The sequence below is a fragment of the Moschus berezovskii genome, chromosome 4 (genome assembly GCF_049115385.1).
Source record: "Moschus berezovskii isolate FMDL1 chromosome 4, NW_MosBer_1.0, whole genome shotgun sequence".
NCBI lineage: Eukaryota > Metazoa > Chordata > Mammalia > Artiodactyla > Moschidae > Moschus > Moschus berezovskii.
The window spans coordinates 118,813,683-118,838,930 of NC_142463.1; the positions used below are offsets into that span (position 1 = coordinate 118,813,683).

Consider the following 25,248-nt stretch of genomic DNA (forward strand, 5'->3'; position numbering starts at 1 on the left):
AGTCATGCTCAAAATTCTCCAACCTAGGCTTCAGCAATATGTGAATCGTGAACTTCCAGATGTTCAAGCAGGTTTTAGAAAAGGCAGAGGCACCAGAGATCAAATTGCCAACATCCGCTGGATCATGGAGAAAACAAGAGAGTTCCAGAAAAACATCTATTTCTGCTTCATTGACTATGCCAAAGCCTTTGACTGTGTGGATCACACACTGTGGAACATTCTGAAAGAGATGGGAATCCCAGACCACCTGACCTGCCTCTTGAGAAACCTGTATGCAGTTCAGGAAGCAACAGTTAGAACTGGACATGGAACAACAGACTGGTTCCAAATAGGAAAAGGAGTACGTCAAGGTTGTATATTGTCACCCTGCTTATTTAACTTCTATGCAGAGTACATCATGAGGAACGCTGGGCTGGAAGAAGCACAAGCTGGAATCAAGATTGCCAGGAGAAATATCAACAACCTCAGATATGTAGATGACACCACCCTTATGGCAGGAAGTGAAGAGGAACTCAAAGGCCTTTTGATGAAAGTGAAAGAGGAGAGTGAATAAGTTGGCTTGAAGCTCAACACTCAGAAAACGAAGATCATGGCATCTGGTCCCATCACTTCATGGGAAATAGATGGGGAAACAGTGGAAACAGTGTCAGACTTTATTTTTTGGGGCTCCAAGATCACTTCGGATGCTGATTGCAGCCATGAAATTAAAAGACGCTTGCTCCTTGGAAGGAAAGTTATGACCAGCCTAGATAGCATATTGAAAAGCAGAGACATTACTTTGCCAACAAAGGTCCGTCTAGTCAAGGCTATGGTTTTTCCAGTGGTCATGTATGGATATGAGAGTTGGACTGTGAAAAAAGCTGAGCGTCGAAGAATTGATGCTTTTGAACTGTGGTACTGGTGAAGACTTTTGAGAGTCCCTTGGACTGCAAGGAGATCCAACCAGTCCATTCTAAAAGAGATCAATCCTGAGTGTTCATTGGAAGGACTGATGCTAAAGCTGAAACTCCAATACTTTGGCCACCTCATGCGACGAGTTGACTCATTGGAAAAGAATCTGATGCTAGGAGGGATTGTGGGTAGGAGGAGACGGGGACGGCAGAGAATGAGATGGTTGGATGGCATCACCAACTCGATGGACATGAGTTTGAGTGAACTCCGGGAGTTGGTGATGGACAGTGAGACTTGGCGTGCTGTGGTTCATGGGGTCGCAAAGAGTCAGACATGACTAAGCGACTGAACTGAACTGAATTTCATTTTCACTCAAAAAAATTTAGGTAAAACATGGATTTTAGGAAGGCTTGGGGGAATATCAATGATGAAAATCAATATCCTACATTAGCACAAGAGAATGTCACATGTTCCTCATAAGTCAACAAACATGACACTCTCTGAAGTTAAATGATTTAATTTATCAAACAAGCATGCAAGAAGGAATCATGATGTTTCTAGTGTATGATTTTGAAATGTATCTTTCTTTATTACCTATTCTGAATCAATCATAGCTAATGCCAGAACCATAATAGTTCTGGTTATAGACCATTAGTTTTTGCAGATTCAAAGAATATCTCATAAGAACTGAGTTGCCAAAGTTTGGCTTAGTTATTCAAAATACATGAAAGTTAGTGTTTGGGGAAATACGTCAAAAGCTTTCATTTAGGTAGATGGTGTTGGGGTAGAATTACTTGGGCACGCCTATCATTTCACGCCTTCTTTAGAAATAGAGAGAAGCAGAGACAAAGTGGCAAGAGAGACAGTGTCATAGAAGCAGAGACAGAAAGGATGGAGAGGCACAAACATGGAGCAGAGAGACCGGGCTGGGGAGCGAGAGGCCGTCCCGGGTGCCGGCACCGCCTCCTGTAGGGTCTCACTTCTGTGAGATCTCTGCATCCATGCCAGAAACCTTTTTACTATTTGTGCTGGTTTGAACGGAAAAATACCCTTTCAAGGAAAGACTTTTGACTGGCAGAGTTATCAAATGTTTTCCCAATTATTACTTGGGGAAATTGTCCAAATCTTAAAGGTATTAATTACGTAAGAAGATAATGATGTGGAACTTAAGATTATACACACACACATATATACTCAAGACACATACATAGTATATATAATTTTAAAATAATATATTTAATCAAATAAAATGTGAATATTACATATATATTTGCACACACATATATATGCATATACATATTTCCCCTTTTAAGAAGCAGAAAACATTACTGCAAGAATATCAGATCTCAGGCTTACACCATGGAAATCAACTATTTGCAAGCTGAAAAACGCAGTCCCAAAATGCTAGGTGTTAACACTAAGTGCCTCTGGCTTAACTTATTCTAATAGCTCTCTATCTCCTAAAAGCCTGAAACGTATAAACATGTGGCCCTAAGGATTAGTGTGACTGAAAAGGATTGTGAATGGGCATATAAATTTATATCTTTCTCCTTAATAGCTTTAAAAACATGACAACAGTTCTTCTAATTTTGTTTATTGATGGTACCACTAAGTACCTGTACCCAGGGTATGCATAATTCATTTGTCAGGTATTGGCCCTAAAACCACAGGTAACACAGTAAATAAGTCAGCTGCATAAATATTATTCTCCTATTTGACTTCATGAAATTTCTGTGTCCAAGAAGGATAATGAAGTCATTCATAAACCCAGTTATTCAATAAATGTTTGTTGAACACTTTATATGCATCAGGGTTGAGTATTCTGTTTAACATAAGAAATAAAAAGAAAATCAGATAACTGAATCACTTTGTAGTATAAAAGAAACACAACATTATAAATCAACTATACTTCAATAAAGTAAATTTTTTTAAAAAGAAAATCGAAAGTTGATAATATTGAGGAAGTTTCAAATTAGTGACTTTGGTATTCTGCCTCCAGATATTAGATACTGATTCTATCACAGGTAAACAGAAGATGACCTCACCAAAAACAAGACAAAAACTGTTGTCTGTATACATTTCAACATACATTCTTTGCCACCTATTCTATGTCTATGAATCTTGATGGTCCTCTGGGAAATATTTTTTAAATCCTTATTTTCGCAAAGCTTTGAACAAAGTTTCATATTCAATTTTTATAGTGAAAATAGAAAAATGTGAGTTAGAGTTAGATAATTTACATAAACACTATTTTTAGGGAGAACGATTCAACATTTTTGTATTACTGTGCACTTCCTGTTGTGAAATTATCCAGATGAAAAAGACTAAGTCCTGGTTGTCAATGAGTTTATAATCTGTTATAGGAGGAAGATGCTGTGATCAGAGCTGCTGCTGCTGCTGCTGCTAAGGCACTTCAGTCTTGTCCGACTCTGTGTGACCCCATAGACGGTGTAAAAATGTGCAAACGAACTGCACTGGAAACTCAGAGGGAACATAAACATTCTGAATGGTCAAGGAAATCTAGGCATTTAGTATTTAGATTCGCTCCAGTGGGAGAGGAGAATTTCAACTGATAGAGATATGAATACAAAATATTCTAGTCAAAGGGATGACACATAGAAATGGAGGGGAGAACAGTTCAGTTTGACTGCAGACCACCAATATAGTTACTATGGAGAATTCTAAGAACTAGAAATTTAAACTTGATACTTCAGACCTTGGGAATCAGTAAGGATTTTGGATTGTGAAAAGGCAACTAGTGCTCAGGTGTATTGGTATTAGCTTGGAGAGGAGTTCTTGCTTTCACTTTTGTCATGTCTTGAATGAAGATATAAAAGGCATGCTTCCAGAAGAGGAAAATAAGGTTCGGAGAGGTTAATAACCTGTGGCTGGTTACAAATGCAATGAATAGCAATTTGAAACACCACCCAACCCACGCCTCAGAGTTTAGTGATGTGTACACTAATATACCCAATCCATATCAAGCCATTATGAGGCCAACCTGGAAGATGCAGTGTCTCTATCTTATTGATGAAAATTTTAAGAACAAAGGTCAAACTACTAGCTCTGTTCATTCAAGTAAGCAGGATAGATGGGAATACAGCCTGTACTCAGGAGCCCTCCAGACAACTCATTTTCACATTCTCCCAAAGTGAGCTAGATAATCATACTCCCTTGGCATCCTTCCAAAGTTGAAGAAATGTCAAAATTTGAGAAGTTACTGGCAACCTAAAGCTGCCCTTTTTTTGATCTCTTTCCCCTGACCTTTATAAAAATAATTCAAATTTACGATTGTTCTTTTTTCCCCAAACTTACAATTGTTCTGCAGGAGCTTGTCCAGGGAATCACGCCACTGCAGGGCCTCGTCCAGCGAGGGTCTAAATTAAGCATTAAGAAAGAAAAAGGAGACAGAAAAAGTTGCTTTAGAAGGAAGCTAACCACATACACCAACAATGACTTGGACCTGCTTTTCTTTGAAATGTTATAGTTGATGACATTCTCAGAAAAAAAGTTACAGTTGTTTCATTCTGATTGTTAGGAGCCCTAACATCTGAGTAGCCGGGATAGGCCTGAGACCTTGCTTAGGCCTAAGTTTCGATTTCCTGGAGACAGGGTGGAGGCTAAGTTCACAGAAACTCCTCCCTAAGAAGATCCCAGCAGTGCCAAAATTAAGAAACTCCTCCCTAGAAAAGTCCCGCTAGCGCCAAAAATCAGGCCAATCAGAGGAAAAAGGGAAATCCCCCAGAAAAACCCCCGCGCGCATAAACTGGCCAATGAGCTTCTGTGCGCGCATGAACTGGCCAATGAGCTTCTTCTGCCAGCTTGATCTTTTGAACAAAAATAGGTGCTTATGTAATCTAAGACTATAAAAACCGCTGTGACCTTGGCTCGGGGCTCTTGTCCCACTCCACTGCGCTGGAGGAGGCATGAGCCCTAGCTCGAGCTAGAAATAAACCCCATTCTTGCTTTTGCATTGCTGCGAGTGTCTTATTCTACCAGTATGGAGGGACCGGACTCAGGGCATAACATGATCAAGTGAGTTTGATGAGCTAGGTTTGATTTCCTACATCTATCTTGCATATTTTCATCTTTGTTGAACAATTTGGTTGCTTTTCAGAATCAGAGTGTATTTGTCATGAAGCTGTGTCTTGATATTCTTGGGTATCCCATTACAGTGTCTCCAATTGTGGTCTTTTCTTTCCAAATGTAACTGAATAAAATCTAGTTTTCCTACTATGGGTCTTGAATTCACGTTCCCTGCTTCATCAGGGCTACACTTTAAACACCAGTTGAATCCACAGAGAGCATTTTTTTTTCTGATCATTGCAGGATTTATTCATTTCACACATGCCTTTTCTCCCTGGCTTACAAGGAAATATGCTTATTAAAACTATAGAACTCCCAGCGGGAGATTATATGCTGACAACCAAGATTTTAGAATCCAATAAAAAATAGATAAAACTGAATTTCAAATAATACAAACAAATCATCTGTGCAAACTAGAGCATACATTTAGGAAGTAGTTTGTACTGCACATTTATAACCAGGGGCCCATGAGGCTCAGCCCTAGCCTGAGGTCACTCAAAGAGCATTTCTTTCGCATTGACAGCCAATTGCTGTCTCATCGGGGCTGATGGAAGATGCAAGGTGTGAAGTTGCCTCCTGGTGGGAATATTACCATAGCAGGTCTACATTGAAAAAAATCTGGAATTTAAAAAAAAAAAAACGTGGGGGGTACTTCTCTGGTGGTCCAGTGGTTAAGACTCCCTGCTTCCAGTGCAGGGAATGCCATTCGATCCCTAGCCAGGGGATGTGGTTCAATCCCTACTAAGGTCCCATATGCAGCATATCATGACCAGATACTTTTAAAAACCCAGGGGCATTTTCCTGCCCAAAGAGAACAAGATAATGTTTTGTTTTTTGTTTTTAAGATTTACTCTTTCTGAGAAGAAAAGTGGTGAGACTGTGAATAGGAACGTTGTCTACAAACATTCTGGGTGCTGATTCAAAGAAGTAATAGTCAAAATACAATTTTCCCTTAGGCTGTTTTTATGTTAGCATTTATATTTGCAGAAATTCTGCAGCTACTTTGTTTTAACTACCAATTTTTCTCTCACAGCAGGATTGTGTCAAGTTGGGCAGGTGTCGTCTGGGGAAAATGGCTGACTGTGCTCTCCTGGGGCGCATCCGCTCTAATTCTTGTGTTATGATGTGAGCTTTTCACTGTTAGATCAAAACAGACAAGGTATTTATTAAAACATTAAGGCCAATGAAGTTGAAATTCCTTTAACTCTTAATTGTTTAGCAATCGTTCAAATAACCTAGGAAGATTCCTGCATCATGAAAATAATATCTTAGGGTTTAATTACTTAGAATAGAAGCGACATTGATACGACAATTGCTGATTCTACTTTTTGTTTGAGCCTCTCCAGGCTCAGAGTTAGCCTTGATATATCTAAGAGTGCAAGATGGCAGTAGATATTTTGACTAAGATACTGGGAAATTCCTTCATTCTCTATTCCTCATTGCAGAACATACGCAGATTTTGTCTTAATTATATGATTTTTCATAATTTTTTTGTTTTTATGTTTTTACTTTTTGAAGGCTAAAATAAGCCAAAAATGGGAGTAACAAACCTGATTAAATAATCTTTAGTGGTTTTATTTTCCTGACTAGAAATACAGATATAATGAATCAAAAACTCAGCAAGAATTCCTTGGAAATTTATTTTTAACAAGGAACTACCTTCTCACCTCCCTTTTTCTTTTGGTTAGTATAAAGGAACACAGGGAGGAGAGAGGAGAAATGACATGAGGAAGGAATAAAAAGCATGCCCCTATATTTTTGTGCCTCATTTTATTTCTAACCAGAAAAGGAGCTATTTTCTACAGGTCAATAACTCCTTTGGGCTCTTCTATATTACTTCATACTGAGAATTTTTCCTTTGCATATATTATTTTGTACCTACATTTTTTTCACATATGGCCTTATCCATCTTAATTTTTTCAACATAGTCTGTTTGAGTGAGTGAAGTCACTCAGTCATGTCCGACTCTTTGCGACCCCATGGACTGTAGCCTACCAGGCTCCTTCATCTGTGGTTTAGTGTTATGCATATGACACCCACCAAGTCTTTATGGATTGTTGATAGAAACAAGAAGACATTAAATAATTGAACAAAAGAAACAGAGCAAAGGGAAGACTGAATTGCCTTCTGATTTGATAAATACCTTTGTAAAATGAAGTCACCTTCCTGTCCTCCACCTCCTCAGGCTAGTGTGGAGGGGCACAGGGAGAAGAAATGGCAAGAGCAGGCACACCAAACTCAAGCACGTTACCACATCCAATTTGTCTCAAATGGTCTTGTTAGAATGAGACTAATGGTCGCTGTCAGCAGCACATCACAGCCAAGATTAAATTCCTGAAAACGATGTGTGCAGAACTTGCTTGGGGGTAATATTAGTCCAAATTGATTCAAGGACACAGTCAAGCAGAACACATCCCCACAGCATGAAGCCCAGTACTCTGATTACCAGCCTAAGAGGTTCCACAGCTTCATCCTGTCCTGATTCTCGGAATTTGCCGTTAAGTCTGCCTTGTTGGAAACAAGATAGGTGCAGATCTAAATGACCAGTAAGTATCCTGGTTTACAAGGTCATTGCTGACCACAGAGAGTGGGCATGGAGTTTCTGTCTGTGGATGTGGAGAAGGGGAGGAAACCAGTTCAAATGAAAGGCAAGATAAACATTTATAGAGATGCTTAACTGTTTTATAATAGCCAGTGTAAATGCCACTTGGTCCAGGAAGTGATGATCTTAACTGGAAGCGCTCACTCCCTCCACTGTACTCTTATCACGCTTACCTTTTGAATCTGCTAAAAGGCAACGATGCTCACTGCCTAGATGAGCATGCTCACCGCCTAGATGCCATAGCTTGTCAGTCACAGAGAGATTTTTCCAATCTACTTGTCTAATGGTGCATTCCCTGCAACATTAATCTACCCTGCAATGTGCATGCCAGATTAATACGGAAATTAATCAAGGTCCGTCTAGTCAAGGCAATGGTTTTTCCCGTGGTCATGTATGGATGTGAGAGTTGGACTGTGAAGAAAGCTGATCGCCGAAGAATCGATGCTTTTGAACTGTGGTGTTGGAGAAGACTCTTGAGAGTCCCTTATACTGCAAGGAGATCCAACCAGTCCATTCTAAAGGAGATCAATCCTGGGTGTTCATTGGAGGGACTGATGCTAAAGCTGAAACTGCAATACTTTGGCCACCTCATGCGACGAGTTGACTCACTGGAAAAGACTCTGATGCTGGGAAAGGTTGGGGGCGGGAGGAGAAGGGGACGATGGAGAATGAGATGGCTGGATGGCATCACCGACTCTGTGGACATGAGTTTGAGTGTACTCCGGGAGTTGGTGATGGACAGGGAGGCCTGGCGTGCTGTGATTCATGGGGTCGCGGAGAGTCGGACACGACTGAGCGACTGAACTGAACTGAACTGAACTGAATAATGGTTCAGTTTGCCGAAGTTTAGTCTAATTGATGAAAGCTACAAATAACTCAAAAACAAAGTACAAATATTTAGCCCCATGAACCGTGACTATAGCTATAAGCAACTCTGGCACTTCTTTAACTAGAACCATGGGAGAATATTTTATTCTCTCTAAGCACTGGTGGTTTTCTTTTTTATGTTCTTCATAAAAAAAAAAAAAATCTACATAGTCCCTGGCACATATTTAAACTTGCTTGATAATGTTCTTGCTCTTGACAAGAAAAATGAAATCCAGGTTATTTATTGGCATTTAAGTGCCTGTTCAGCTCTCCCTTCTTTCCTGCAATATGTCTGCTCATGACCAGCCTCAAGTTCATGGACATTTATTGAGGTTTCACCCCAGGACCAACAGTGACCTCAGCACCATGGATAGGGATACAAATAAATACACCTGCCACTTTTTGATGTCTATTCACGGGTCAGACATTGTGCATCCATCTTTAATCCTCACAATAAAGCTCACTCTGCAGTTTACCAGGCTGGAGTTTGTGTAGGACCACACTTTGTAATTGTTCTCCCCTATGCACAGGCTAGGGACTTTTACATGTACAGGTCATTCTAGAGTTATAAAGCGGTAAAACAAAACCAAAAATGTAGTTAAAAATTAGTGACCTTGACAGAGAGAAAAGGAACATCTAGAATATAAAATAAAATATAAAAATATCTACATCATCTCCTGAGCATTTTGCAATTGATTATTTCATGAGCCATGATAACAGTTATTGAAAACTATATTTTCATGGTCTCATAACATGCATATTGTTCATTATGTGGACCGATAGTGGAGTCTTGGGGAAGGCTCACACATAGAGGGTGGGCAAAAGTGGGAGCCCTTAGAGAGAGAGAGGGCAGGGGGAGAATTGAAAGTTAGAAGTTAAGGAGGAGATATTTAAGATGGCCAACTGGTTAGCAGAGTCAAATTCAGCCCAGAAGTCAGGAGTTAGCCCTTAATGATAATAGTTTCAGTGAAGTAGTAAGGTTTAGACATGATAAAGGGACTTAAAGAAGAAATGGAAAGCAATGACTTTCCATCCCTAGAGTTATCCAATGAAAGCAAAAGGAAGGGATAGGAATAGAAGAGATGAAGTGCTTGGGGCTGGGGGATGGCAGGGTGCATGTTTTTCAGAGTGGAGCATGGTACTTGTTTGTTCTAGTGGAAAACAGTCCAGAGGGGAATAAAAGCAGTTAAGAGTACTAAAATGGTAACAGAAGCTGGCCTTGGGCAGGAGGGATATAGGCAAGTTTTTTTCTATTTTTTCCAATGGTTCATTTTTTTTTCCTAATGAAAGTAATGAAATTATATTTAAAAAAGAGAAAATGCTTTTTTTAAAGGGATTGCTTTTTTTTTTTTAAGATGAGAGGAGTTAAAAATACCTTCCATCCGGATAAAGTCTATTTTCTCCTCTGAGATTTATTTTCTTCTTCTTGAGAAAAATGTGGGTAAAAAGAAAAAAGTACAGAGAATCTTGAAAGTGAGGAGAACAGAGATTAATTGAGCTCATGCAGAACACAGTCTTCTCCCGCTAGTTAAAAGGCATGGAAATGTGCCAAATATAAGGTGGTGAAAAGAGGTTAGCAGTTTGGCAGAAGATGGGAAAGCTTTGTAGTGTTCACTGGTAAAAATGCAGTAAGAGACATACAAATATTCTCTAGGGATAAGAAGGATTTTTTTTCCAAAACAATTCAAACTTCTGGAAGAAAAAGGGGGCTGGAAGACAAGAGAAGAAAATAATCCAATAAATGTCAGCCTCAGGTTTTCTTCCAAAACTGCTTCTCCCTGAATCCTTGTTCAGCCAAATAATTCAAGTATCTATGTGGGATATTAAAGCGGAGAATCAAAGCAGGAAATGTAGCACTATATTTATTTTTTTTAAAGTTAATTCCAACAGATCAATAACCTCCACATTGTTTATTTCAAAATAGACTTTTTGATCTTCTGCTGTAATGAAATATGGTTCTTATTCTCTCCCAGTGCCTGGTTCCTGTTGCTCCATATTAAATTAACTTCCCTTTTTCTAAATGCAGAAAACTCAATTATGCCTCACTTCCGGTTTTGGATCACTTTGAAGTAATAAAAGGAGGAGAGTGGAAATATCCACTTAGATTGATGAAAAAAAATTTAAAAGGAATAACCCACCTCTCTAGCTCCCAACCAATCCAGCTACATTAGTGTAAAGGTCATTTGGAGAAAAGATTGGCCAATTTATACAAATGCTAAATTTTAAAAGAAATGGAGGTTCAAAGGCATTCTTCTATTTTTACCGCGCTTCTGTGTTCTCTGCAAAGCTTTCAGGTAGTCGAGTGGGGTCTGGAATACATTTAGCTGTTCTTCTCACTTTCCTTTCTTGATTTCAGGGGTGTCATTTTGAAGAGAAGATGGAGTGTATTTGTCTAGTCAGTCATCGGCTGTGTAGTTAGTGGACCAACAGTAAACATCGTGAATGCTGTGAGTAGTGAAATTAAGTTACAGTAATGTCAATGAAATTGTGGATTAGGTTCACTGCCATAGCATCTTGAATCTTTGGAGTTATAGTTTCCCTCCATGCCTAAATAAATAGATGTGTGTGGGGGCGGTGGAGGAGGACTGTGGAAGTCCTATAGAAATATTAATTTATGGACTAGGGAAGAGCTGTTGATGTGCTTTAAATAGAAGCATCTGGTCAAGTGTCCCTTCCTGCACCAAGGAACAGTCTTCATTTCCTCTGTGGGACCTTGAAGGCACAATGTGTTGGAGAAGAAACCATTAGCCTTAATTGCCTGTCTTGATGTCAGCCTCTCCTTGAGGGAACTGTTCCCACTTATATCTCCCTGCTGAGGAAGGAGTCTTGGATATTTCCTGAGCAGGTGAGCATCTGGTCATCGTAATTAATTGGATCAAGAATGCTCACCTCACCCAAGGACAGAGAGTGAACAGGTATTTTTAACCATACTTTTGTGTCAGAAATAACTGGTGAGGTGGCTGGTGCCATTTTATAAGATACGGCCCATTTCTCCAACTATGTCCCAAGATGGGGTCTTATCTTTTTTGTTTAAGCATCCTGCCAATAAGCAATATTATGCTCCATATACAGGAGAGTATAAAAACAAAAATCCTGTTTATCAATACAAACCAACTCTCTGAGGACTTTTGTGATTCTTGGTGAGTCACTGAAGGGAGCAGTTCTACAGAGGGATGGTTCTCTCCACTTGAAGAATAGCCATCCTCCAGAGGTAGAGAGTGGAATCCATAATCATGACTCACTTCTGGGTCTTGGCTGGCTTCTCCGGCTTCTCATTGTATGGAATGACAAGGTCAACGGCAGATTCCGGCTTCTGGAGGAGAATTCCCAACTTGATCTTAATCTCCTTGGCCCTGAAAAAAGAGACACATGAGGGGAAAAGGACACTGCATGAGCATCCATTCCATTCCATTCCGTCGCTCAGTCGTGTCCGACTCTATGCGACCCTGTGGACTGTAGCCTACCAGGCTTCTCCGTCCACGGGATTCTCCAGGCAAGAATACTGGAGTGGGTTATCGTTTCCTTCTCCAGGGGATCTTCCCGACCCAGGGATCGAACCTGGGTATCCCGCATTGGAGGCAGACGCTTTAACCTCTGAGCCACCAGCATAGAGATCTAAAAAAGAGATTTCTTTCCATGTCAGAGAAACAAAAATGAAGAAAAAAACATTTCACTGTGATGGTGGAAAGAATACTAAAATAGAAATTGGGATACGTAAGTTCTAATAACACTTATCAAGCTCTTACTATATCCCTGGATAATACGTGTTATCTCATTTTAATCTCAATTGTTTCATATGTATTTTTTCACATTATATATAGCAGATACTATAGTATTCCCACTTTACAGATGAAGAAACTAATGACAGAAAATTCAAATAACTTAAGATAACCCAGCCAGTATGTGATGGAAATGGACTTGACCCCAAGCTGACTGATTTTAAATTCACAAGTTCAACTCACTGTATTGCCTACGAGTCTTCTGAGGGCTCTGGTCCTAGCTCTGCCACTAATTAGACATGTAACATTTGGAAAAAGGTAATCATTGTTTTTTTGTTTTTTTTTTATTGCCAGACCTCAGTTCCCTCATCTGTAAAATGACAGTTAACCTAGATATTTCCTTTAGCCATTTCCAGCTATAACGTTAAATTATTCTGCTTTATGATTAATTCTCTATAAAATGCTCTTCTTCTATATGCGTTTGACTTTTTGCAAGCCCTTGCCCCTGGTTCCACAATGGTTCTTGTAGTAGTATCCTCTACGCAGTAAGCCTTCAGTAGGTGAGTATCAATTATCAATGGACTGACTGTGACAGCATTACACTACTCCTTTCTGTCTTCTACATTTTAGTGAATATATGTGGTCAGAAGTCTGGGCACTTCTCCATCCTAGGATACAACTCTTTTTATGCCCAGTTTCAAAACTAACTTCCTAAATTACTCATTATTTTCCCCCAAGTCTGAATTCATGAAGCGCCAAGCAGATCTTAAGCATTAATCCATATGAAGAGCCACTGTATATTGAGAGACCCAAAAAGCTGTCCTTTCGCTGCCACCTTAGCACTTCACTCATGCTTTTAAGGTATGGTTTATTATATTGCAGGACTTCCCTGGCAGCTTAATGGTTAAGAATCTGCCTGCTAGTATAGGAAATGCAGACTTGATCCCTGTCTGGGAAGATCCCCTGGAGGAGGAAATGGCAGCCACTTCAGTATTCTCGTCTGGGAAAATCCTATGGACAAGAGGAGCACGGCAGGCTACAGTACATGAGATCGCAAAGAGACAGAAATGCTTAGCGACGGAACAATTATCATATTGCATTATGGTTACTGACTTATGTGTTTACCAAGCTGGATATAAGACCTCTTTGCAGGAGGGAATTGAGTCTGAAATACCTTTTAACTCCTGTGCATAGCACGAAGCTTGGCAGCATAGTCAACTTTCAAAAATATTTGCCAAAGTGAACTAAACATATCTTGATTTTTGTTCCTTACAAATCTGCTAACATTTTTCTCCCAGTCAATGCTGATCATAATCAAAGTCTCAGAGAGCTGTAATGGGATTGTGGTGTCATGTTGTGGTCTGATAGAATTGTGTTACTATAAACACACTTTCTTCATCCATTCACATGAAGACTGTGCTGAGGCAATTAAAAAAAATATAAAATGCATGAGATTAGCAATTATGGATACTAGGGAGAAAAAGGAAATATACTGTATAACTTTATAAAATCACAGATATTCAGTCATATCAAGGTTCCTTTAGTATAGGAAATGTGAGTTTGGAACTATTGGTCACTTCCACAGTGTGTTTTCCTTTTCAGTTCTTCGTGCTTTTCTCGTTTCCCTGGGACCCACTGTCTGGCATAAACCAATTCAGGTGCCACACTAGAGCAGATGGAGCTCAGCTGCACACAGCATTGTGGCAGAACTGAGAATGCTCTGCTAAGCGAGCTGACATAAAACCTAAGAGCAATGAGCATCAGTTTGATCCCAGACCACAAGTTGCTTAAATTATCTAACGTTTAGCTTTCGCCTAGAAATTGGGACTAATGAAACAGTACATACTCATAGAATTTTGTGATGATTTAATACATTAATGCATCTGAATCCCTTAGAGCAGCATTTGGCATGTAATACTGCTTCAAAGTTAGTTCTAACTACACAGTCATTCTTTTCCAGCCAAATTCAAGCCATGTTGCCTAGTTTGGAGTACCAAAGTAAAACATGCAAAAACTTCCCACATGTTACTAAGAATTAATACATCCACTTCCTCCCATATTCTACCTCTAGAGACAAGAACTGCCAATTTTATATTTATCTGAAGGAAGAAAACAGTATTTGGCTGTGAAAATGCAGGCCGTGTGTGTGGCTACCCTCTGCTGGCCAGTGTGTAGAACTACAACCAGAAACATTGCGTGAAGAGGGAGTGAAGTCACTCAGTAGTGTCCGACTCTTTATGACCCCGCGGACTGTAGCCCACCACGCTTTTCCGTCCATGAGATTCTCCAGACAAGAATACTGGAGTGGGTTGCCATTTCCTTCGGCTCACCTTTTCCATTAAGACAGGATAACCAACCTAGACCTTGAAGAGTTCCATCCAGGATACCTCTCCTCCTGGTCCCATATGCCCCTCACTTCCTGACCATAGGAGAAGGCATGAAGCGTAGGAGAAGGCATGAAGTTTCACTCGACCTAATATTCATGAACCAGTATTTAAATAAAGATTATCTGTGCTGTGCTTATTTGTGTCCAACTCTCTGTGACCCCATGGACTACGGCCCAACCAGGCTCCTCTGTCCATGGGGATTCTCCAGGCAAGAATACTGGAGTAGGTTGCCATGCCTTCCTCCAGGGGATCTTCCCAATTGAACCGAGGTCTCCTGCATTGCAGGTGGCTTTGTTACTATCTGAACCACCAGGGAATGTTTCTCGTGTTTTGCTTTTTCCCCCTCTCAACTTCTATTTCTTTTTCTCTTTTGCTCCACTTGCCTTTGTAACAGGCAGAGAGATATTTATGTTTGATTGCCTAGTGAAAGGGTAAGTTGGACACGAAGAGGTTATTGGAATGAAGGTGTTGAACATTTTAAAATCGCGTTTATTCATTACTACTTTGCTCCTTGATCGTGTTTTCTGTGTCATCAGTATGCAGAAAACAAACAGAGAGTTCTGCCTTTACTTGCAAGGTGCTAACATCCTACTGACGTCTCAAGCTTGTGAGCAAGCCCAGGTGGCCAAGTGGCTGTTCAAGAAGAAGGCAGCAGAGCACTGGTGGGGGAGCCCAGTGCTCACAAGGAGGAGCCAGGAGGGCTTCTCGGAAAAGGCAAGGGTAGAGTAGCAGTCAGCAAGGCGGACAAGAAAAGGCTGGGAGTTTCGGGGTAGGAAGAGAATGTTCACATCATTTGAAAGCGTTAGTCGCTCAGTCGTGTTCGACTCTTTGTGACCCCATGAACTATGTAGCTCTCCAGGCTTCTCTGTCTATGGGATTTTCCAGGCAAGAATACTGGAGTGGGTAGCCATTTCCCTTCTCCAGGGGATCTTCCTGACCCAGGGACTGAGCCTGTGTCTCCCATGTTGCAGACCGATTCTTTACCAAGCCACTAGGGAAGTCCATTTGAAGGGATGCAAAAGTGCTTCTGCACTGCCTGAGTGTAAAGTAATTGGACAGAGCAGAAAGCAATATTGATGAAGTCTTTTCACTCTATCTCCCCTTCCTGATAGAAGGATAGATGAGGGAGGAACCTCTGAAGAGTATGCAGCCTTCAGTAAATTCTGTATGAAAGACCAAAAAGAGGTAAAATTATTGAAAGTTGCCTTCAAAGAGGTGGCATCCTATCTTATAAACCTGTTTCAAATTTTTCTTTGCTAACTCTTTCAGATGCATTTACTCATTTAAAAATGCTGTCTATAAACGGTGGTTAAATTCTCCAAGACATCCTACAAAAGCCTTTTAAAACCAGAGTGAATCAGAACCCTTGTATAATTTCATCTACATCATTATTTAATATTGTCTTTTTGAAAGATAATCTGGAAATCAACTGTCATTTATAACATTGCCTATAGAAAATCACATTTCACTTCTTCAAAGTAGGGAAACACATGAGAACATAAGATTACTCCTTTCCTCATACTTGCCCTGGGGATGTAAGGAGAAAGGGAATTCAGTGCTTCAGAAAATACTTCTTTCTATGGTTTAGTGTGGGTTCAAATGTATGACGTTAAAATGCCAGCGTACTTGAGAAGTCCATTTGATTGAACTAGGATTTTGAGAGAATACAGAGAGTGAATAATATTACTGTTTCTCTTATAAAACAGTAAAAGTTTAAAAGCTGAATAGTTTGACTGATGCTGAAGTAGAAACCGCTTGAAATACCTTACTCTTTTTGTAAGAATAAACAGCGCTGCTACATTTGTCTTTCTCCTTAAGATTCCTGGATTACCTTCACTCCACTTTCACCCCTCCCTCCCCACCACAGTGACGCACACAGATATGGGAATGAAAAAACAACAACAACAGAAACAAATGGAAAATCAAGCAAAACAAAAGCTCAGACCTTTCTATTTATTTTCCCTTTCCCTGTGGCTCAGCTGGTAAAGAATCCACCTGCAATGCAGGAGACCTGGGTTGGATCCCTGGGTTGGGAAGATCCCCTGGAGAAGGGAAAGGCTATCCGCTCCAGTATTCTGGCCTGGAGAATTCCATGGACTGGATACTTCATGAGTTTGCAAAGAGTCAGACACGACTGAGCAACTTTCACTTCACTCTAAAGACAAGCTTGAATGTATCTGACAGTCATTTAATGTCAAAACAACTCCATCCAGAGAAGGAAACTTTCTAACGTGACTTCAGCTCAGTCCTTGGCTGTTTGACTGCCCACCAGGCAGTTTTCCCAGCATCATTACATTAAGGCTTGTTAACAGGAACTGATTTGTATCTCCTCTCGTCTCACTCCTAACCTTGGTATCCTTTGGTTTTACAAAGAAAAACGTGTTTTGAAATAAAATCATTGGAAATGCCTGGGTGGAATTTTTAATCAAGGGTTCAGAGGAAGATAATCTTTTCCCTAGATGACTCACATTAATGATTTCAAACTGAAAAGAGTTTGAATAATTGTATGGTTGTGAAATTTTAAATCTGCCCCTTGTGTGGGTATGTTTTCAAAAGGCCCTGGGCCACCTCAGTCCTTCCGACTAATTGGTGAATTGAGGGAAAGCTGTTACCTTTTAAGGTGAATAAGTGTGGAAAAGAGTACAAGCAATCGCTAAAACAAAAGTATAGCAGAATGTCTAAAAATGCAACTATGTTCAAATAAACTTTGTCAATAACCAACTATATATAAAGTCCTGTGCTGGGTGTTTCAAGGGTTACAAAGACTTTCCTTGCCTAAGAGACACGTGGAACAGGCGAGTAGGACACATGCATATTTGCTAGATACTTTTCTAACCATGGATAAAAGTGGAGGGGATATATTAAAAAAAAAAAAAAAATAGACCCTAGCCTCAAGGAGCTCCAGTGTGATAACGTGAAAACCATATAATGGTAGGCACGTGCTCCAACAGCTGCTCCTGCTGTACTCTCTAGAGCCCTCGGTATTGTGCATTTGTGGTCTTTGTCAATTTACATTATATCTCTGCATATTTATTTAAGTACTGTCTGTCCCTCTCCCACTAGAATGTCAGGTCCCAAGAGGAGGGTTAATATCTGTTTTGTTCACAACTTCAGGTTCAGTACTTAGCCCAGGGCCAGGCACTTAACAGGCATGTAATAAGGATTTACTATGTAAACTGATGAATCAGCGAACGGATGAATGAATTGCTAGGTTATAGTAAAACTGCATTTTGGAGTGGGTGGGTGAAATACAGGGATGAAGCACAGAATAAGTCATCAAGGACTAGGCTGTCTCTGCTTCGGCTAACTGGGAAGAGCTTAGAGTCATTAAATGACTAAAAGGACTCTCACTGAATTCAATTTCTGTCTGAGAAGTTGGAAATAGACAAGTGAGGCCTCAAACTGAGTCTGCTCTTCAGTCCCTCACACCAGGGAGAAAGGGCAGGAGGGGTAATTACAGTCATTAACAGCCTGATTAGAATCCACTATGAGGCCAACATTTATCAGGTTTTACTTAAACAGAAGTAGCCCTGAGGCACAGACTAGTTCTGAGGTTGGACGTATGTTTCGAACTGCCAGGGAAGAAGACAGGATGGAAGAAAATCGGGAAGTATAGGACAGGATTTTACAACACATTTCCAAAAGAAGTGTTCTAACCTGTCCCCTGTCAAGGATGGTCCAATTTAAAGCCAATCCAACTTAGATCTGTATTGCAGGCTTAGATCTGTGTTGCTGGACACAGGATAGTGTGCGCATCAGTGAAGCACAGCTGTTTCAGGCTGCTGCCTCTTGAAGAAACACTACAAACCTTGCTTCTACAGGGGCAAAAAGGACATGACCTTTCTTGGCTCCAAAAAAGAAATGCAATAAATACCCATGAAAGATAAATAAAAGTTCCTAAAGCACTCATTTACAATAAGACCACAGCTGGAGAGTACTGGCAACCAGATCTGAAAAGCAGAAAAAAGGAACTCTCCAAGTTCTTTCTGCCAAAATCCGAGTCATGTAGACAGAACCCCAGCAGAGGCTGATGGAGAGAAGGGGGCCCAGGTGTGTGTGTTCACTGTGCTGGACCCACCTAGAGAGATTCATTTGGCTCAAGACTGGACAAGCCCTCTTGTTGGCTGTTCATTGAAAACTTGATATCAGTAGAGTCTGTCTCTCTTGAGAGACAAGGGTGATCTTGAAAAACCTCAGAAGAACATAAGGAAACATCACTGGAAAAATCAGGTCAATTCTCAAACTCCACAGGATTCCCCCTTAAAATCAAGATTGATTCTCACGTGCAGGGAGAAGACCCTCCAGGGTCATTTTGGTGGAGAGAGAATGTATAATTTTGGCATCTACCATTTTCCTGAAATAGCCTTCTATCTGAATTAAGGAAAATCCACTCATTGCTTATCAGAAAGTGGAAGAGTAATTCACCAATGCAATGAGATACCATGTTAAAGCATGCATTTATTTTTTTTACGTGACATATATTATTAATATGACACATTATGGAAAATGACTCTAGGTTGCTTAATATGAAATACTCCTTCGTGGTCCAAATGATAGAATGATGAAGAAAATGCTAAAGCATACACAGTATTATTATTACTCATGCATTAGGATATAACTCCAAAATAACAGCTGTTTCCAGACACAGTTGAATCATTCCCTGGTAGTGCTTTAAGTTTTTGCTTATATTAAATGAATTAAATATCTAGCACTGTCACACTATAAGATGGCTAAAAAAAAATTGAATTGACAGTGTCAGTTATGTCCAATAGATGCACAGAAATTACATTTGTCTATTGTAACCTCTCAGCATTTACTATTTTCTGATCTCTTCATTTGGGCCTCCCAAGTGGCTCAAGCGGTAAAATATCCGCCTGCTAATAGTATATTAAAAAGCAGAGACATTACTTTCCCAACCAAGGTCCGTCTAGTCAAGGCAATGGTTTTTCCCGTGGTCATGTATGGATGTGAGAGTTGGACTGTGAAGAAGGCTGACCGCCGAAGAATCGATGCTTTTGAACTGTGGTGTTGGAGAAGACTCTTGAGAGTCCCTTATACTGCAAGGAGATCCAACCAGTCCATTCTGGAGGAGATCAATCCTGGATGTTCATTGGAGGGACTGATGCTAAAGCTGAAACTGCAATACTTTGGCCACCTCATACGACGAGTTGACTCACTGGAAAAGACTCTGATGCTGGGAAAAGTTGGGGGCGGGAGGAGAAGGGGACGACGGAGAATGAGATGGCTGGATGGCATCACCGACTCTGTGGACATGAGTTTGAGTGTACTCCGGGAGTTGGTGATGGACAGGGAGGCCTGGCGTGCTGTGATTCATGGGGTCGCGGAGAGTCGGACACGACTGAGCGACTGAACTGAACTGAACTGAACTGAATGCAGGGGACCAAAGACATTGGTTTGATCCCTGGGTGGGGAAGATCCCCTGGAGAAGGAAATAGCAATCCACTCCAGTAATTCTTGCCTTGAAAAATCCCATGGACAGAGGAGCCTGGCGGGCTACAGTCCATGGGATCACGAAGAGTCGGACACGACAGCACACACATATACACACACGCACACAACCTCTTCTTTCAGTAAGTTCTTGTAATAACAGCTACTTTCCTTCTTATGTTCAAGTTCTTAACTGCCCCAGATTCACTCAGCATCAGGGCCCTAGACAGGCAACCTGCAGTAAAAGACTATGGATCTCATCTACAAGCTGACTAACTTTATTTCATAGATTCACATTGAGATAGAATAGACTGGCCTTAGTATCTTCTCCTTTTGCTCACTTATTTATTCAACAAATTAAAAGTATGTTTATTAAATGCTTACCATGTGCCATAGACTATTACAGGTTTTGAAATTCATGTGAAACAAAAAGACAAGATCTTCTCACGGGGTTTACGTTTCAGTTGGGCCAGACAAACATAAAATCAGGACTCCAGTGAAATGAAAACTTTCAGCTGCTTGTAATTGCTACAGTGTGACACTGTGTAAGCATTAGCTTCAACTATTTGCCCTAATCACAGAGGTCAGCAGGCTTGTGAAAAAGACCATGGTCCAGGGGTGGCTTCTGTAGGTGCCTTAGCTGTCCTTACAGAGGGCAGGACCGACCAGATGCCTTGTCCATTACCAGAGCACGTTAGAAGTAGGTTTTTGCTCATAGATTTGTTCATTAGAGAATGGGCTTTCTACAGTTACAATGATGGTCAAGTCATTTGCACTGGTGATACTGTTGTGGAAACTCACATCCACCCCATAGAAAGGTTATAAGGAGGCAAGTAGCTCTTCACTCTTAGAGATGGCACCTGTGAATTCATTCCTAAGTAGTCCTATATCCCCTTGATTCAGAGGTTTCTTGTTGACTGATACCAGCTACAAAGGAATTAGAATCCCACCTCAGAGGCTTCCCTGGTAACTCAGGGGTAAAGAATCTACCAGTCAATGCAGGAGACACAGGTTCGATCCCTGGTCTGGGAAGGTCCCACATGCTGAGGAGCAACTAAGCCCGTGTGCTACCAATACTGAGCCTGAGCTCTGGAGCGCTGGAGCCCCTGGACCACAACTACTTTAGCCCGTGCACCCCAGAGCCCACGCTCCACAGTCAGAAAAGCCACTGTGAGGAGAAGCCTATGCACCACAGCTAAAGAAGAGCCTGTGTAGCAATGAAGGACCAGCACAGCCAAAAATAAACTTAAAAAAAAAAAGAATCCCATCTCAGAATTTTATTGTCAGATTAAAATTTTCCTGCAAGTTAGAGCACAAAGAGTAAGCCTTTATTAAAAGTACAGAACAAGTTGTTTAACTATTTTACACCAATGTTAGCAATTATATGCCTAAGTAAGTATGGAACATTGGGTTTCATTATACACATGGTGATCTTGCTTTTATAAGCTGGTAGTGAAGCTGTACAGAAAGAACTAACCATCATCCACCACTAACCAGTAATAGCTAGCTACAATTATCCACAAAAAGAATCTAAGAAGAGTGACAGGAATAAATTGATTTAGGCTAGTTTTCAATAGCCACTTACAATCTATGGCACCTTAGGCAAGTTATATAATGTCTCTTGGCCTCAGTTGCATCATCTGTAAAACGAGGAAAACATTGTTATGTATGTGCTGTAAACAGTTTCCATGTGGTGTGTATGAGATGATGCATGCAAAAGTTAGCCCAGGGCCTAGCACATAAATAGCACGCAATGCATGGTAACCCTCGTCATCATCTCTACTTATTTAACACCCATCTTGTTTCACATAGTATTACAGTTTAGAGCAGTTCCTCTTAACTTCTGGGATATTAATATTTGATTTCGTTAAGCTCATTTCCTCTTCATGTGATGAGTGAATTATATGCCCTAAACACTACTTTCCTGGTGAAATCACAAAGATACTAAAGCGTGAGAACTGGGAAAAGTCAGGAACAATTTCTGGTGATTCTATACGGGGGAAGATAGAAGGAAAGCTCCATGTTGAAAGCCAGGAAGATATTTGGGCTGCAAAGCAAAGATGAAAACAGAAAGGGAAGCCCTCACTCACTTAGAGGCAGTTGGGGGAAGTCTATCTTTGCAGAGGCTTTGTTTGTTCCCTGTCGGTCAAATGCAGGCTGGGCGTGGGCAGATAGATGGAGCCCGATGATGCGTTCTCTTCCTCTGTCTCTTGAGGGAGAAACACAGTCTGTCTCTCCACACCCCTGGTATTTCCAAGTGTCACTGGACTTTCATTCTGATCACATGATCCCTGAATCTAGGTGCAAGGACTCTAGCTGTGGGCAAGAGTTCCCGCCTCACCGTACACAGGCAGAGAAGAAGTGGTCTGTAGCAACTCTTAAAAATAATAATGATAACATATAAAATATTAATGAATTGAGGTGTTGATTCATGCTTTTTTCTATACTAATAGTTTTTCTTCTGACTTTGAAGAAGGTAGGTAGGCATTTGTGCTTTCTTACTTCTGAAGGAATTGTGCTGTATGGCCAAAAGCAGATATTGATTGAAGATAATATCTCATTTCTGGCTTTTGTTTTCCAAGATCCTAAACTCACTGGAGAGATACGCTGGCTTGATCCTCAAGAGAAATATTGGGTTTGATGAGTGATAAAGAAAGGGGCTGAGAAACAGAGGGGAAAAGACAGAATCTCTGAGACAAATTTACAGGACTCTGGTTTACGGTTCTCTAGCTAATCAACACCCCCACTCTCCCCTGCCACACACACACATTTGTGGGACTCCAGGGAAATGCCAGGATCACACAGAGGGATAGCTGTATGGTGCTCATAATGAGACTTGACCTTTTCAGTCTTAGAGCTCCCGGCTTCACTCAAGCTAATACCCAGGCACAAGCAAGGATTCTTAGAATCCTTCAAGGCATTATGATGTTTCAAAAATGAAAGATATAAATTACGTTGTTGTTGTTCAGCCACTAAGTTGTGTCTGACTCTTTTCAACCCCATGGAGTGTATGTCCTCCACTGTCTCCTGGAGTTTGCTCAAATTCATGTCCATTGAATCATAAATAATGATATCTACCTTTTGAAAATTGTTCAAAAGTCATCCTCCTATAAGTGTGGAAAAAAAACCTTAAAGAAAATCAGGAAGCGTTCAAGAGAACTTACTAACCATATGGTTGGTGAAACCATGGAAACTGAACTAAATGTGGCCAACTTTCCATTGCTGAAGAAAATTCACCAAGAAAAGACAAAACCAGCTGTTTTGGATAAGCTCTAAGTCATATGACATCTGGGTCGGTCCAGATGATTTCATAAGATACTTTCCAGATCTCAAATTCTTTATTGTAGTCACAAGCAACATGTTGGATTGTGTTCAATCTTTCCCCTGCCCTTGGCAGAGAAAATACCCAACTCCTAACTGTGGCAAAACTCCCATCTCAGGTTATATAACTGAAAGAGTTTGCCAAGCAAGTAGGATACAGGTCAAAGAGGCTGTTCTAAGAGAGAAAGTGAAGTGAAACTCCTCCCAGGAGAATCTGGCTAATGCCAAAATTAAGCAATTCTTTTCCTAAAAGGCAATAGCCAGTATAGAACGGTGCTTAAGAGAATGAAGGTTGAAGTCAAGCTGGCCAGACTTATCTTACTATGCGTGTGACTTTTGGCAGATTTCTAAACCTTACCTTGCCTCAGTTTTCTCATCTATAAACTAGAGATAATAATGATACCTACCTGAAAAGTTTTTCATGGTGATGAGATTAGTTATTTTGTATGAGATGCTTATAGTATTGCCTAGCACAGACAATGTAATCCATAAATGACAGGGACTATTATTATTATTTACTAACTCCTGTGCTTACTAAGGAACATGTCTAGCTTATTTACACACAAAAATGACAACTGTCAACATATAACAGTAGGAAGGAAACTTAGGAAAGAAATAGTAAACATTAACATTTGCCATTGACTAAACCCTGTGAAGAAAGCTGATCACTGAAGAATTGATGCTTTTGAACTGTGGTGTTGGAGAAACTCTTGAGAGTTCCTGCAAGAAGATCCAACCAGTCCATTCTAAAGGAGATCAGTCCTGGGTGTTCGTTGGAAGGTCTGATGCTAAAGCTGAAACTCCAATACTTTGGCCACCTCATGTGAAGAGTTGACTCACTGGAAAAGACTCTGATGGCTGGGAGGGATTGAGGTGAGGAGGAGAAGGGGATGACAGAGAATGAGATGGCTGGATGGCATCACCAACTCGATGGACATGAGTTTGAGTGAACTCCGGGTGTTGGTGATGGACAGGGAGGCCTGGCGTGCTGTGATTCATGGGGTCACAAAGATTCGGACATGACTGAGCAACTGAACTGAACTGAAACCCTGTTTTCAACTCTGTCACTAATTTTCTGGGTGAGCTTAAGAAATTTGGGTTCTCATGTCTTCAGTCAAAAATAAGGAGAGAGGAAGGAAACAAGTTTAGTGAGAAAACCTCTAATATCTTCTTTAGCTATTATAAACTTCAGGATTATTATACTCAACATCTTGAGAATACAAATGAGAAAGCAAGGACTTGAGATGTGAAATGACTTGTGAATGGTACCATGGATTCCTTTTCTCTTCCATCCTCCTTCCCAACATCTCATCAGTTCAATTCAGTTGCTCAGTCGTGTCCACCTCTGCGACCCCATGGACTGCAGCATGCCAGGCCTCCCTGTCAATCACCAACTCCCAGAGTTTACTCAAACTCATGTCCACCAAGTTGCTGATGCCATCCAATGATCTCATCCTCTGTCATCCCCTTCTCTTCCTGCCTTCAATCTTTCCCAGCATCAGGGTCTTTTCAAATGAGTCAGTTCTTCACATCAGGTGGCCAAATTATTGGAGTTTCAGCTTCAGCATCAGTCCTTCCAATGAATATTCAGGACTGATTATCCCAACATCTCATGTTAATCTGTAATTAGAATGTTCTCCCCATAATTTATAAACTCTCTGATTCACATTTGACTGTCTCCTTTTTTCCAATGGCTAATCTGTCACAAATATTGTTCAATCTTCCTAGAAAATTCTTTTACATGTGCCTTTTCTTCTCCATATCTAAATTTAGCACCTTTCTCCAGGCCTTAAATAAGAGTCCCACCTCACCATTTCCATCTTTCTACTTGAATGTATCCTACACTCACTACCAGAGTACAAACAATTTTCTCCTTGTTTGTAATGAGTCTCTAGTATTTACAATGGTTCTCAAACTTTAATATGCA

At 40.6% G+C, this 25,248-nt stretch overlaps 1 protein-coding gene across 1 annotated transcript in view; it reads right to left on the minus strand.

Moving 5' to 3' along the window:
- RGS5 (regulator of G protein signaling 5) overlaps positions 1-25,248 on the minus strand; it is a 63,698-nt gene that overhangs the window by 20,147 nt on the left and 18,303 nt on the right. The window contains exons 2-3 of the mRNA XM_055402210.2: positions 11,689-11,799; positions 4,207-4,268 (exon numbers count right to left, since the gene is read on the minus strand). Coding sequence (XP_055258185.2) covers positions 4,207-4,268; positions 11,689-11,799 — 173 coding nt within the window. The remainder of the gene's footprint in view (positions 1-4,206; positions 4,269-11,688; positions 11,800-25,248) is intronic.